This window comes from Gymnodraco acuticeps, unplaced genomic scaffold (assembly GCF_902827175.1).
Source record: "Gymnodraco acuticeps unplaced genomic scaffold, fGymAcu1.1, whole genome shotgun sequence".
NCBI classification, from domain to species: domain Eukaryota; kingdom Metazoa; phylum Chordata; class Actinopteri; order Perciformes; family Bathydraconidae; genus Gymnodraco; species Gymnodraco acuticeps.
The window spans coordinates 506,576-521,268 of NW_022990003.1; the positions used below are offsets into that span (position 1 = coordinate 506,576).

The 14,693-nt window shown below is 41.0% G+C and overlaps 1 protein-coding gene across 1 annotated transcript; it reads right to left on the bottom strand.

Annotated features, from left to right (window-relative positions):
* Positions 1-827: 827 nt before the first annotated feature.
* Positions 828-14,291, bottom strand: mapk3 (mitogen-activated protein kinase 3). The gene is made up of 9 exons (XM_034212903.1): positions 13,781-14,291; positions 12,329-12,511; positions 10,737-10,926; positions 9,125-9,241; positions 8,921-9,035; positions 8,150-8,278; positions 7,132-7,241; positions 5,623-5,751; positions 828-4,195 (listed from the first exon to the last, which is right to left on the bottom strand). The coding sequence occupies exons 1-8, from the start codon at positions 13,990-13,992 to the stop codon at positions 5,632-5,634; spliced, it is 1,176 nt and encodes a 391-aa protein (XP_034068794.1). The 5' UTR covers positions 13,993-14,291; the 3' UTR covers positions 828-4,195; positions 5,623-5,631.
* Between the last annotated feature and the right edge of the window lie 402 nt (positions 14,292-14,693).

Below are 14,693 nucleotides of genomic sequence, written 5' to 3' on the forward strand. Positions count from 1 at the left end.
CAGGGTCTGAGGGGAGGCCGTGCTCAGACATGTTATGGAGGCAGCTGTTTGAGCCACACAGCTGGAAAATCAAGTTGATGGATGACACACAGTTATGTTCAATCTCACAATTCTCAGGCTTCTTCTTGGCTTCTGAGAGCTGGTTTCACACCGATATTAGATACAGATCAGTGGTGTTGTTAGGCAATTCCTCCTTTAGATAAAGGAAGAGAGTCTCGTCGTGAGAGCCCGTTTTCCATGGTAACAATGAGCGACACTTACTGAACAGTGTTTCCGTGGAAACAATCGGTGACACCTCCTGGAAAGCGTTTCCACAGCAACAAGCTGTGGCACAGGTGCAGAGTGGAGGAACATCGTCCAGTGTTTTTCATTTACAAAGCCAAGCTAAACTGATGAGTTAATGTGAGTCCTGCCACATTAAGAAGCTAGATGTGTGCCTTCAGCTGACATCTTATTTTACTGGATGTTTTCTCTGTTTTGACCGTGTTTGCTGATGTTTTGTACATGTAAAATGTCTAACAGTTGATTCTTTTTTTATAATAGGCCCTCTTTATCATTAGTGATGTCAGTTAGGTCAAAGCTATGGAATATATATTTGTTGTTGTTGTTGTGCTTCCCTACTTGTTGTTTCTATTTGCTGCAGAATTGTGTTATTTGACACATTACGTGGTCCTTTTGATGACATCGTAGAGGCTTTTCGCACCTATATATATATATGAGTGTCTGACGATTAGATCTAGCTATAGTCAAAGCGACCCCTGGAGTTAAATTAAGGTAAAATAATAAGAGACCACAGGACAAGAAAAAGAAAAGAATTCAAACAGTCGTAACAGTATCAGGACATTTTATTTAATTATATGTATATAATTCAGTTTTTGTTAATCGTTTAACTTTAATTCATAATACCCATAGAATATACAGACTATAACCCTCGATAACTCATATCTCTTCGACAATCTACGTATATCTTCTTTTAAAATAATTCCTTATAAGATCTTGGAGGGGAAATCAAAGAAAACAAAGGTTTCAGAAAGATTGAAAACACTGCCAATAATAATCACGCCCATAAGAGAATTAAAGAAAAAGAAAATACAAAGAAAAACATTCTAATTATTAAAAAAACAAAAACAACTTTAACTCCCTTTTATGTATAAAAATAAAAGAAAGAAAATACAACAACTCACCAATATAACAATAGCAATAATAAGAACAGCCATTTAAAAACAACAATATCTGGAAACAGGCCTCGTGACGGACAGGCCTTCAGACTCGCCGATGCTGCGTGAATGTATATGGTGCGTTTAAGTGCAACTTTTCACAAACACACAGATGCACTCCTCAGAAAGAGAGAGGAAGTGTGTGTGAGTGTGTGTCCGGAGGATTGGAAAAACGTGATCCTCTTTGTTTTCCTTCCCATGGTTACCCAGTGAGATGTTTGGTCTGGTGGCAGGTCAGTTGGAGATTAAAAAAAGAAAAGAAAAAAGAAGCAAAGCAGGGCCTGGTTGACTGGTGACCAAATATACATATGACAAGCATAGCAAATCTCAGATGTAAAAAGCGCAGGCAACTGCATGGAGAGGCTCCAAAACACACACACAGGATAGAAAGAGTCTTGGCTTTATGTTACTCATGAGCAGATACACAAACACCTGTACACAGACATAAATTACTGCAGACGTTCCATGAGCTTTAACACACACAAACACACACGCACACACAGCAGGTGAAACTTAAAGCTGAACAAGGAGACAAAAAACATCCGGAGAGGACAAAGCGAGCGTGGCTGGAAAGACAAAGTGCAGGCGTGCTGATTGAGTTATGCGAGTTTCCTGCATGATCCAGGGGCGATGACTTGGTGGCAGCAAAGTCAGTGATAAACCACCAAGTGCCACTGTGGAGAAGCAGACAGACAAGGGAGGAGGGGAGGCAGCCCTTTGAGTAAAGCGTGGCGAGTCAGAAGGTTGAACAGAAAAAAAAGGATACAAATCACCACATGCACCCGGAAGCCTCACACCGATCCCAAAGTGCTGGCTATGGCTTCTGAGAAAAAAACAGCCCAAGAAGGAAAAATCAATGATTTTAGCTGCAAAGAGCGAGGCCGGCGAGCATCACAGACCTGCCCCGAGAAAGAAAGAATAAAAGAGGATCCAGTGCATGTGTTGGTCCATTTTTTTTAGGGGAGGAAAGGAGGGGGGGAGGGGGCTTCTCTACTGGTCCCAGTGCAACAGGCAGAAAATTAGTGCAGACCGAGCTGGTGACGGCTCCACCAAGCAGCCATTATGTACAGTCACATCCAGAACAAAGAGAGGAGGGAGCAGCCGCTGACAGGAACCATAAACACAGACAGAATACACAAGCAAAGAAGCCATCTGAGAAACAACGCAGCGTTAAATCACCCACATTGAAGAAGAACAGGAAGCAGGAAAACACACACGCGAAAAGGGGAGCGAGCGTAAAACAAAATGGGCAGAGAGGGTTTTTTATACCGTACAACCACGAAGGGATGATGGCTGTAGACGCTCTGACAATCCTGGGTTTGATTATTGTTAGTGATGTCAGGTCGCATTGGAACCGTGGGAAACATGGGAATCTTTACCATACATCCTTAATGGCTTCAACGCGGCATTTGTCAGCAACATGTACAGTTTTTTTTAGGAGTCTCGTTCTTGTAAAAGTTCTCATCCGATGAGCACTAACTGCAGCGACAGACTCCAGAAACTCAGGCCATTTACATTCAACTCACATCAATGAGCCATAATCTGAAAATGCTTGTTGGAAAGTGCACTTCTCTCGACCGTTTACATGGGTTTGTTTATACTCGGGCCTTCGCTGTCAGTTAGACTGTGACGGGACGGACTCCATACAGCACAGTGGGATGGAAAGGCTGATGTCTGTCAACCAGGCCCCATTTTCCAGAGTACTGTACAGGAGATCAGACGGCTTCACTGATGTTATAATAAGTAGTTAACCATTCATTTGCTATTCATTTTTAACTAAAATGAATAGCAATATGTAATACTGATCAGATATTTGATGGTTATTGTATTTAATGAAGGGAAAATGTACTATAACAGTGTCTGACATCAGTGTTCTGGCAGTATTTCTGCCATTTTGGAAGGAACGTCTTCCACTATAAAACTTACAGTCACTTAAGTCAGGTAGTTCATGATCATTAGGGGAACAAAAGGGTTTGGTAAGAGTACCATGACTTTCTGGAAAATGGGGCGTAGGTACTACTGTTATCTGAATGAATAAGCGATTATACTTTATACTGTTTGATTTCTATTTGTTCCAATCATGTGGCGTCTCCTGAATGGAGAGTCGAGTAATATGTCAGAAAATGTGTTGATTCAAAACTACGATGGGTAACCCTTAGTTGCTCCCCGGCCAAGTTTCCTGCATATCTCTGCCACTTTGGTTGATTTAAGGAATGCATGCATTCATATGAACATCATACAGTTGTTGTTTTTTTTTTAAGAAAAGAAAAGCGACGACAAATAAATCTATATAAACCTGTCAACATGCCAGAAATAACATTGAATGTTTGTCTCAAAAATCAAGTGTTAAAGAAAAAAAAGACTTGCAAATATAAACCCCAAAACATACAGATACGACTGATCCGAAAACACTCAAAAACAACGATGTACACACAAAAACTGCCACAAGCACACTTAAAAAAAGAAAAGAAAATAAGCTTTTTATATTTTTGTATATATACACAAACACCCGATTAGCATCCCCGTTCCTTTAGCCCTCGATTTTTTCCAGCTTGTAATTTACATGGAGCAAGACAAGAGAGTTATGGAGTCGGTTAATACAGTAGTTTATATGAGGGAGCGACAGATCAGCATCAGGGAGCAAGAGAGAGAGGGGGGGGGGGTTACTGATGATGGGAGGGGATGAGGAGGGACGTTTAACGGGAAAATAAATGTGAGGTGAGAGGAGGAAGAGTCCAACATGGACAAAACTGAAACAGTATGAGTACACAGACCCTACCACCCCCAACCACAGAAATCAAAAGTTAAACTTAGCTCTCTTGCAGTAGAAATGGAAAGATAAGCAGTTAAATGTTCATTTCTCGTTTTCTCTTTTTTTTTTGTTGGTTTCTTGAAGATGCATTTTTTCTTTTTGTTTTAGCATGTCGTTTGGAGTCTTCTTGTTCCAAGCCTCTGCGTGGCTTTGTCACTCTTTAGGGCTACGGAAAAGAGATAGAAAGAAGTGCACTTAGGCCCGATCACCGTTTCTAAACCTGCAGAAATCTACAGACAAATGTGTTTGTGTCCAAGTGTCATGAGGGCTAGTTAGTGTCCTAAATTCACCTTTGCTTTAAAGGTCCTCTATTATACTCTTGTTCAACAGTATACTATAGGGCTAAGATATACACAAAACATGTCTCTGAAGTGTTTGGCTGTGTTTCAAAAGTGCTGATTCTCTGTCTGTAGCTTTAATCAAATCAAATTACACTTCCTTACATACATTTAAGTTAAAATAACAGAGACCAGAGTTCCCGTTAGCCGGTAATTACCGGACTATGACCGGTAAAATATGCTGAAGACCGGCAAATCTAAATCTCTCCGGTCAAAATAATTTCCCCTTAGAAAAATACCGCATCAGTTGCGCCACTTATGTGACAGACAAGAAAAGTCAATTCTAATGTCTAACACGTAATGTGGAGAAAGAGATGTCCTGGATGGGTTGATTGTGCGTTGATCTGTTGGTAATGCCTCGGGGTTCCGGTGGGCATGTAAACAAATGCATAATGCTGCGCTATACTTTGTGGCCTCACCCAGTTGCATAGCGACACTTATTGTTTAGGTGTCTTTTAATAAGCAGGTAGTCCTATCATTAGCTAGAACTAGCTAGATCTGATCGATATGGACATAAAGGCGAGTAAAGTCTAATCTGACGGGAGAGAGAGATCAGCTGCTGCTGACGAGTCGACACGCAGCTCTGCATGATCACCTGCAGCGGTGAGCGGACAAAATACACACTTCAGGTTAGAATATCACACGTAGCTATTTTAATGACCTCTCAAACTACCTAAACTAGTTATAGATATGTTTGGTTTTACTGTCGGGTCACTCATTACTGATCTGCGAGCTGCATTATACTGACGGGCTGTCAGGAGAGGGGGAGAGCGCTCCCTTTACTATTCCTGTGTTATTGTAAATTACTGTACACTTTTGAATAATGTAGTTCATCTACTATAATTAGTTTGTTTAATATCGAATCATATCAATTAGTTTTAAAGCTCAATAAATAACAAAGAATACCTTTGACCGGCACTTTTCTAATTTCGTCCGGAAGATTTAAACTTTAACGGACATGTTGACCGGCAAAAAAATATTCTAACGGGAACTCTGTGAGAGACATGTTGAGAACAGTGGAGGTTTGGGTGTGTGAAGGAATTGATGAATGGCATTCGCTCCACTGACACCTAGTGGTCCCAAATCACAATAAAGTTTTGTCACAGCTTTAAAGAAAACGGAATCAGACATGGAAAATCAAGAAAATGGCCAAACGGACATCATTTAGCCTCTGGATATTCCAATAAAAGTTTTCACTTTGCGACCTATTGCAGAAAGTTGTGTTGCTGTGAGGTCAGCGGGCGTTTTCACGTACCCATGTGTCTCATGTTCCCTGGTAGGTTGCCTGGAATTGAGCGGTTTCCTCGTAGATCAGTTCCTTCAGCTTCTCCTTGGGCAGATCATCCAGCTCCATGGAGAAGGTGAAGGGCTCCTCCGCCACCGGCTACACACACACACACACACACACACACACACACACACACACACACACACACACACACACACACACACACACACACACACACACACACACACACACACACACACACACACACACACACACACACACACACACACACACACACACACACACACACACACACACACACACACACACACACACACACACACACACACACACACACACACACACACACACACACACACACACACACACACACACACACACACACACACACACACACACACACACACACACACACACACACACACACACACACACACACACACACACACACACACACACACACAGTTAAAACCTTACCTCAAGAGGGAGAGCCATTTCTTCACAATCAAGAGTTCAAAATAAAGTCTTGTTGGGTCAATTTAGGAATTGAGCAACATGCCGACACTGTTTGAGCCTTACAAAGAACCATTTCTATTTAAAATCTTCAACCATCTTGGCTGTGTTTATACAGCATTGATTTTGGAAAGGGTGTGATTTTTTTTCTCTTTGAGGTTTAACTTCAGTTCCTACAAAAATAAAAACAGTATAGAGAAATACAGACTTTCAGAAATGTCTAAAATGTTTCTATTTAAACCTTTTATTTTTTTATTCCACCGTCATATCTGCATAAAATCATGCATTTTATTATATCAGGCATTCAATTCAGAGTCCTAGCGTCAACATTTATTTTTACTTTATTCCACCATACTGGACCATTTTCTCATGTTTGCTCTTTGTGGCTAAAAGCTGCTATTTTCCAGGTTTATTGCTCTATTTTGTGTAAATTAATATATCGTTTTATGGCCACTTTTATCTACACATTCTGTCTGCTAAGGACATCAGAGCAACTCCTAAAAGTGAAGTCAAGCTTTATGACTAAGGCTGCAAGTGGGGAAAGTAGAGAGGCTTTGGGTAGCCCACACTGTGGAGTAAAATAAAAACATTAAACACTTTAGTAAGACCAATTCAATGGAAGCTGTCACTGAAAAGCAGCCAAGCTGAAAAAACCAGTGAAGATCTGATTTCTACAGTAGGGTTCTAGGAACCGGCCGTGCTGACGGATGCGATTACATTCTTTAACCTCTCTGCGGCTGAACCATGGAGCGAACTTGATACTAATTGCATTCCCAACACCGCTAAGAGGCTTCCCAGCACAAAGCACAAAAAGGCTCACAAAACAAATCTTGGCTGATTGTCGAAAACAATGACTAACGGGTTTGAATGAATGAGCCCGTCTGCCTCCAAGATCTGTGCAAAACCTCCTTTCTCTGTAGACAGTTTCTCTATTGATCGAATAAAAGGCCTTGTCCTTTCAGATTCTACCGGCATGGTGTGTCAAGTGATTCTGCTGCGTACCTCATCTGTGGGGTCGTAGTACTGCTCCAAGTAGGGATGAGCCAGAGCCTCCTCCACGCTGATGCGCTTCACGGGGTTAAAGGTCAGCATGCGGCCCAGCAGGTCCAGAGCTGCGTTAACATTCATCAAGAGCTTCAGTTAGTAAATGAGGTTTCTTTATTTTCCTACAGTGCTATTCATTTCGTTTCTGGACTGACACTTAAACATCTTAAAGCTATGAAAGAGAAAAAAACCATTACAAATATTTTCTTAATGATTTACTTATTTTTCATTCACTGTAAAGCTGGATATTTCATAGAAAATACACATTTGAATATAGAAGTTAAGTAGGTGTGCTGTCTCACAGAGGCAAATACCCATAATAGGTTGTATTAACTTTAATATATAATAATGTTAGAAGGATTTCGCGCTGCAGTATATATAAATTACCCCTTACCTCATCCTTTTCTTGGAAGGTGTACATTTTAGGGCTGCTCGATTATGGCAAAAATCATAATCTCAATTATTTGGGTCAACAGTATGTTTTTAACAGTTGATTACCCTGAACTTTAAGTATAATTCAACTGAAAAACCAATAAAAAAATAATAATAATCGTTTTATTTCGATTACGTTGTTTTCGTAATCGTTGCAAGACAAAATCGTAATTGCGATTAAAATGCGATGAATTGAGCAGCCCTAATATAAATTACCCCTTTCCTCATCCTTTTCTTGGAAGGTGTACATTTTACAATCACATGAAGAGGCATGTAATAGATCAAATAACAGACACCACTCACATTAAAAGCCTGTTATATATATTATTATATATGGGATGTAGAATGGGACTTTTCTTTTGTGCCACATAAAGGAGACAAAAACACCTTGTACAGAAAGCCTATTGAATGCCCACTAATAGAACAAGTCTATTTGCCCCACTGATCCCTCCAAACAGTTAATCTCTAGGGTTTTATTTCATTTGATTAAATGAGTCTTTTTTTCTTGCCCTACATTCTGGGTTAACAAATGGTGGTGCGTTACCTTTGGAGTCGGCCTTGTAGAGAGTCTCCCAGGGGATTCTGGGTTTTGGAGGCAGGGACTGCAGGTAGTTCCTGGCCTTCATGTTGATGATGCAGTTCAGATCATCTTGAGTGGGGGATCCAAGGACGCCTGCAGAGTGGGGGGTGGGGGGAGACGTATTTGAATATGGCAACACAACCCCATTTATGTTCTTACACTTGAAGCTTCTACTGGGATTTCTGAATGAAGCTTTGAATCTATGTTTTATTACATCATCACCAGCTTTATTTTATATTCCTTAAACAAAATCCTCAATTTAAATGAAGGGATTAATCTGAACAAATTAGTTTTTTATTTTTATTTATTTGTATGAATATAACTCGTCAGTGCATATCTGGAAAGCAAGATAGCAAGCCATTGTTTGAACACAGCGAAAATGTTGGTTTCCGAAGGCTGAACCCCAACACATATTCAAAAATATTTAGTTAGATGAAAAACATTTCAATTTTTTAAGTGATTTTATGGCAATGTTTGGATCATACGAGTCGGAAACAAACACGCAGACATAACTAAATATAATTCTACAAATAATATAATGTTATTAGTTAATTAGTACGAGGAATACAAAGTATAATACCAATAATATTAGATCTTTATTTGCAACTTTGCAAAAATACTGGCTTAAAACAGAATAAATACTTGCGTCGTTTTAGGATTTCGATGTCAACATTATGATAGAAGCCTGAAACTATTTGGTACAGCCAGTCTTTAGTAGCAATGACACACACTCACCCAGTATATGGTTGAGCTGGTCCAGGTAGTGTTTCCCGGGGAAGATGGGCCTGTTGGACAACATCTCAGCCAGGATGCAGCCCACTGACCAGATGTCAATGGACTTGGAGTAGCCCTGAGACACAAACACACAAACGGTGAGAACAACTCACCAAACGAGCAACCCAGTCCAACACAGATTCAGTAACTCTCACACAAACCTACCTTTGAATTGAGCATGATTTCTGGAGCCCTGTACCAACGCGTGGCCACGTACTCGGTCAGGAAACCCGTGTGGTCGTGCTCCGGGTCGGCTATCCTCGCCAGGCCAAAGTCACAGATCTGAGGATATCAAGAAGGGTCAGAGGTCAACAACTTCATGTATCCAAGATGTGACCAACATTCAAGACTAGCAGAAACATGAAAAAGGCTGTACATGTTTTTATTTCTAATAAATTGTCCCCAAATAAAATTGCAGGAAATGTGAGGGCAGGCACCATAACAGTACAGAAATGCTGTACACAATGCACAGTGGAGTAATATACATTTTGTAATTCTCCTATATATTTACCTTTCTATAGCTGTATTAATAAAAAAGTATATATTTTTTATTAGGTTTTTTTGGGAGAGGACTGTATGCATGTGCTGCGTCTATTCTGCACTTCGTTTACATGATCAACTGATCCAGGGATTTGTGGTTAGTTGCCGATAGTTACACGCGTACCCTGAAGCTATACAACGGCCTGACATATCAGTGTGCTGATAGCATCTTGTTTTAGGCTTCAAAAACACAACCACTGCAGAAACAACATTAGGAAACACTTAATATGACGTTTTTGCAGGATGTTATCAGTGCTTAGGGCTTTTAGTAACTTGTATGTACGATACATTTTGATTAGCATTTTACTTAATTTCCCAGAATGCACTTTAGTGTACTTTGAAGTTGTGCAATAGCAGGTTGCCAGCGCCATGTGTCCTACTCATTAAACAGGCTGCAGCTGTATTAAGTTAAATGAAATCTGGCATAAATGGCATGAATTTAGATTGTTTTAGATACTCATTAATACCCGTCAGAAGTATTTTACATGTGGCTACTTAACTGCAAAAATAAGAAACACAAACACTTAAGCTCAAAGGGGAATCAGAAGAGCATACTGTGTGCCCTCAGGGGAATATTTTTACAGCGTTGCAATCCAAGTGCAGTCATTTAATATTTAGTAGGTGAAGGGCCATGGCAAGCAAGGAAGGGCTCGGGTCAATCCAGCACCCACATCCAACATTCCTGAGATTCCCTTTCAATCTTGTTGAGCCCTGCAACTTGCGACTGGTACTAATGTTTACATAAACACAATGAAGCTTGTGTAAATCATTTCAGCCGACTGAAAACAAGACAAATGCACCGTCTGAGAGTGTGAAAATATCCTCTTTAGAGCTTTTGTCTCAGAATATGAAGTATAATGTAGCAGTTACCACATGCTAACTTTAGAAGAGGGATTTTTAACACCTATACTAAATATACAACATGCAAATGGAGAATTTCCACTTAAATACATATAATGTGTAGGGCTGCACCATATGAGGACTACGGTTCTACTGAAATAATGCTAGTTGATTTAAACATTTTGTTAACTGGAGTTATGATCAAATGCAACAATAAAAACTTATTCAAACAATCCATGAGTGCAATTTCTCAGTCTTTGGTTGTGTGTTTATCACATGGGAACTCTTTTATAGTCATTCTGAAGAGGCCATTGGAGGAAGTTCTTATCTCTTAGCTTTGAGTTTTATCACTTGTGTACATAAACAAAACAAAAAAGACATGTGTGCGTATGCGTACCTTGAGGTCGCAGGTGGTGTTGATGAGCAGGTTGGAGGGCTTGAGGTCACGGTGCAGCACGTTGGCAGAGTGGATGTACTTGAGGCCTCGCAGGATCTGGTAGAGGAAATAGCAGACGTGGTCGTTGCTCAGCCTCTGAGTCTTCAGCAGCTTGTACAGGTCCGTCTCCATCAGAGTCTGAACGATGTAGCTGGGAGGCGCCGTCAAGGAGCACATCAACAACCCACAGAGTTAAAGGACACCGCGAGAGACATAAAGACTGCTCTGAGAGGGATTTAAGGGCCCTTAATTATTTAGCAACATGTATAAAATCAAACCAAGATTTGCTGACACATACTTATGTTTCCCTGTTAAAACAAACAGTAGGTTGGACTTTCAGCTTATGTAATGTTTTCTAGACATATATCTTACATGTAGTCAGGGTTGGCCTAATAGGGCAATTTTTGTGGTGCAATTTATTTATTTTCTTATCCAGATATTTACTCTGGCATCACTATCAATCCAAATATAACCATTCCTTGGTTTATGGCCAAATCCTAAGAAAACAGACATCAGTAAGTAGCCTTTTTATATTTTTAACCGTAGAACATGTTGCATCAACTGTGGCTCCAACAATTCTCATTGTACGCACTGCAATTTAAATATTATTATCACTAACACCAATTCCCTTTAAACAATTGTATTATCATTTTATATTGAAAAATGTAGCTTGTCCAGCCAGTTTGGTCTTTCTCCAGTTAAAGGTTCCACTAAACTTCTATTTTGGAGCTCTACCCTAAACTGGAGCAATGGCAATCAGATAAATCACTTTTTGTTTGGCAATGGAGCAGGCACATTTTGTTTCTAATTCTCCTGCCCACTTAAAATATACAAAGCAAAACTGTTGCAATATAATTACTCTTCAAATGGTCACTGTACACTCTCGTTTTACAGGTTCTTGAATGCATCATGACTAGATATTACATTTAATAAAAAGTTATAGTACACTTCTGCATGAAGGACTAAAACTGATAATACAAATTGGTTGAGTTGGGTATATTTACATTATCAAAAATATTGCCAACAATTTTACGACCCTTTAAGCATGCGTCAGCCTTGTCGTTTGACATTGACTTTTTGTCAAATTTTGATATACTTCTAAACTATATAACTACAAAAGATGAAGCATTTAAGTCATTGATTTGTGGATCTTAAGTAATCAGAGAACGAGCTTGTTCCTGTGTTCACCGAGAAAACAATTCACAATTGTAAAAATGGTTTGTTTTGGAGAGGAGGAAACCAATATAGATCATTCAGTTCTCGGTAAAAAAAAACACTAATAATCCTAACCTGGAAAAGCCGGCTGCAACAGTGGTGAAGGAGACAACTCCCATGATCCCACGCTATTTCACGATGCCACAATACTCAATGTTATTTTCACTTAATTGAGGGACCCCTTGTGTCAACTGTCAAAGGCTAATGATGGAACACCATTTTATTTATTTATTTTAAACTAGTTCAACCCTATATAGAAGTTTGATTTGATTTAAGCTTGGACAATAAGTGACAAATGCATGAGCAGAGCCTTTTTCCTGGAAAGCATGAAAGGATACACATCCCTCATGTTGTCGAGTACCCGTGCCCTGAGAATGTCGTTGATGCCGATGATATTCTCATGGTGGAAACGCAGCAGGATCTTGATTTCCCTCAGTGTGCGCTGGCAGTACGTCTGGTGCTCAAACGGGCTGATTTTCTTGATGGCTACGCGCGAGCTTGTCACGCTGTCCATAGCAGAGCTGGATAGGGTGGATGTGGAAAGAGGCACACAACAAGTCTCATGTTACACACTGTACACTCCACAATGACGTTATCAGAAACTGGGCTAATGCCGAGCTCCAAAAGGGCGTTGCAGACGGTCTCCATTGCCAAGATGACACGTCTTTTTGATGTGAAATGAAGTGCTGTAGGTGTATTTCTGAGTGTAGGTGCAGTGTGGTGTAGGTGTAGAGTAGATGGAGGCTGAGAACAGCTGTGAGTGATGCATTTCTGGGACTCTTGAATTCACTTTGTGGGGGAAAAAAACCTCCAAGCTAGGTTTTAAACACTCAGCCTCAACAGGAACAACAGTTACATCACATCTTCTCTATTGGTTAAAGTGTCTTTTCACTGCATAAACTGAGCAAGTTCACACACACTACTAAAGGCTAAAATAATGTTATAAAAATCAAGAGGGAATTTATATACACATGGTTAGATCACATGTGTAACCAAATATATGTACATGTTTATGATAAGCTATAGTAGTTTTTGTTCACTGTACCAACTAGTGGGTGATGATGACAATGTTTACAAATACTGCATCAGTGGAACCACATGCCCAGGATGACGGTAAGAAAATAACACTGGTGAAAATGACAGTGATCTACGCGGGGTGTGTTGTTGGCCTGGCTCTCACTCGACCATCCTCTCTCCACTGACACGCATTGCTGTCACATCTGATCCTGTTCACAGATCAGCCTCGACTGCGGTGATTTGGCACCGATGTCAAGTGCAACAAGGGTTGCTTAACATGTCCACACAAGGCTGTAGATCACATACAACGATAAACACGAGGCCTCGCTACAATTGACAAATCCTACTCGCATCCTCTGCAGCAGATTTACTGCAAGCTTCAGGTTTCAGATTAATGTGGCTGTGCTGGATGGATGAGATGACAATAGCGATAACTATGTCAAACGTGCGGGCAAATGCAGTCTGCAGAACATTTCTCAGCGCAAACCAAACTACGTCCTGCGCAATCACTCCCAATCTTGTTTCCTGTAAAGCTCATAGCCACGCCTGTAGCTAGTCAGCTAACCTGCTAACCACAACATCAGATTCAACAAGTCTGAATGTCGGGCAGCAGCTTCGCACACAAACATCGACGCTGCACAGTGACTGGGTGCCGCTTGTTGAATGTAGACGCTGGGGTTATCTGGCTAACAGTATGTGCTAACAAACAGCTTAGGTTAGCTAGCACTTTTTTATTAAGACTGTACGGTGGCCCAACGGAAAAGACAACTCACCAGACCATCCCGTAAGCCCCCTCCCCGATGTAAGACAGGTTCGTGTAGCGGGGGCCCACATCGAATAGCTGGCCCTTCACGGACTCGGACGGGGCCTTGATTCCCACAACTGGAGCCGCTCCTCCGTCCTGCGCCACCGAGCCAGCCGCCCCGACAGCGCTGTTGGAGCCTGCGGCCGCTGGGGCCGCTACGGTGCTGCCTGAATCCGCCATTCTTCCTCTCCAAACCTATCCGGCTCTGTCACTGTGCTTCACCGAGGCTCTGCTGCTGCTCTGCGCGGTGTTAACGTTTGTCCGGGGCCTTTAAAACGGGAGGATTGTTTGATTGACGGAGCAAAGCGACTCGATCAGGGCCCTCTCTACTACCGGAGTGTAAATGGATTTCGTGCGCGAGCGCGGATTTGGTCTTAGCACCGTGCGTAAAATGCTCGTGCCAAACTACGGTAATACAGGTGCGTTAGATATGGTTGCGAGGTTGACTTGTGTGGGCGGAGTCGCGTCTATTAGCTTGAGGCTCCGCCCGTGTAGCTCCTTTGTGACAGTGAAACAAGCGCAGTCTGCAAAATAAACATGCAGCAGCAGCCACGAGTGGGCGTGCCGAAATATGTTGCATGCTGCCTGTTGTGACAAGAATAAAACACTTTCTGATCGAATGTTTATTGTATCGGTTCTTTTGTGTCAATCCACCTTCATAGACCATCCATTAAGAGTATCTAACAGTCTTTTTTGTTTGCATTTTCAAGGAATTCCCTGCATATCACAGGATACGATTGTTATAGTTGCCTGTACATGAACATATATTTATTTTATAGCCTTTCGTTCAAGACATATTCATTCCAATATATAAGAAAATATGGTGTTATCATTGTAGTTGTCTTCTTAATGGCTAGGTTTGTACATTATCTTTTCCAAAT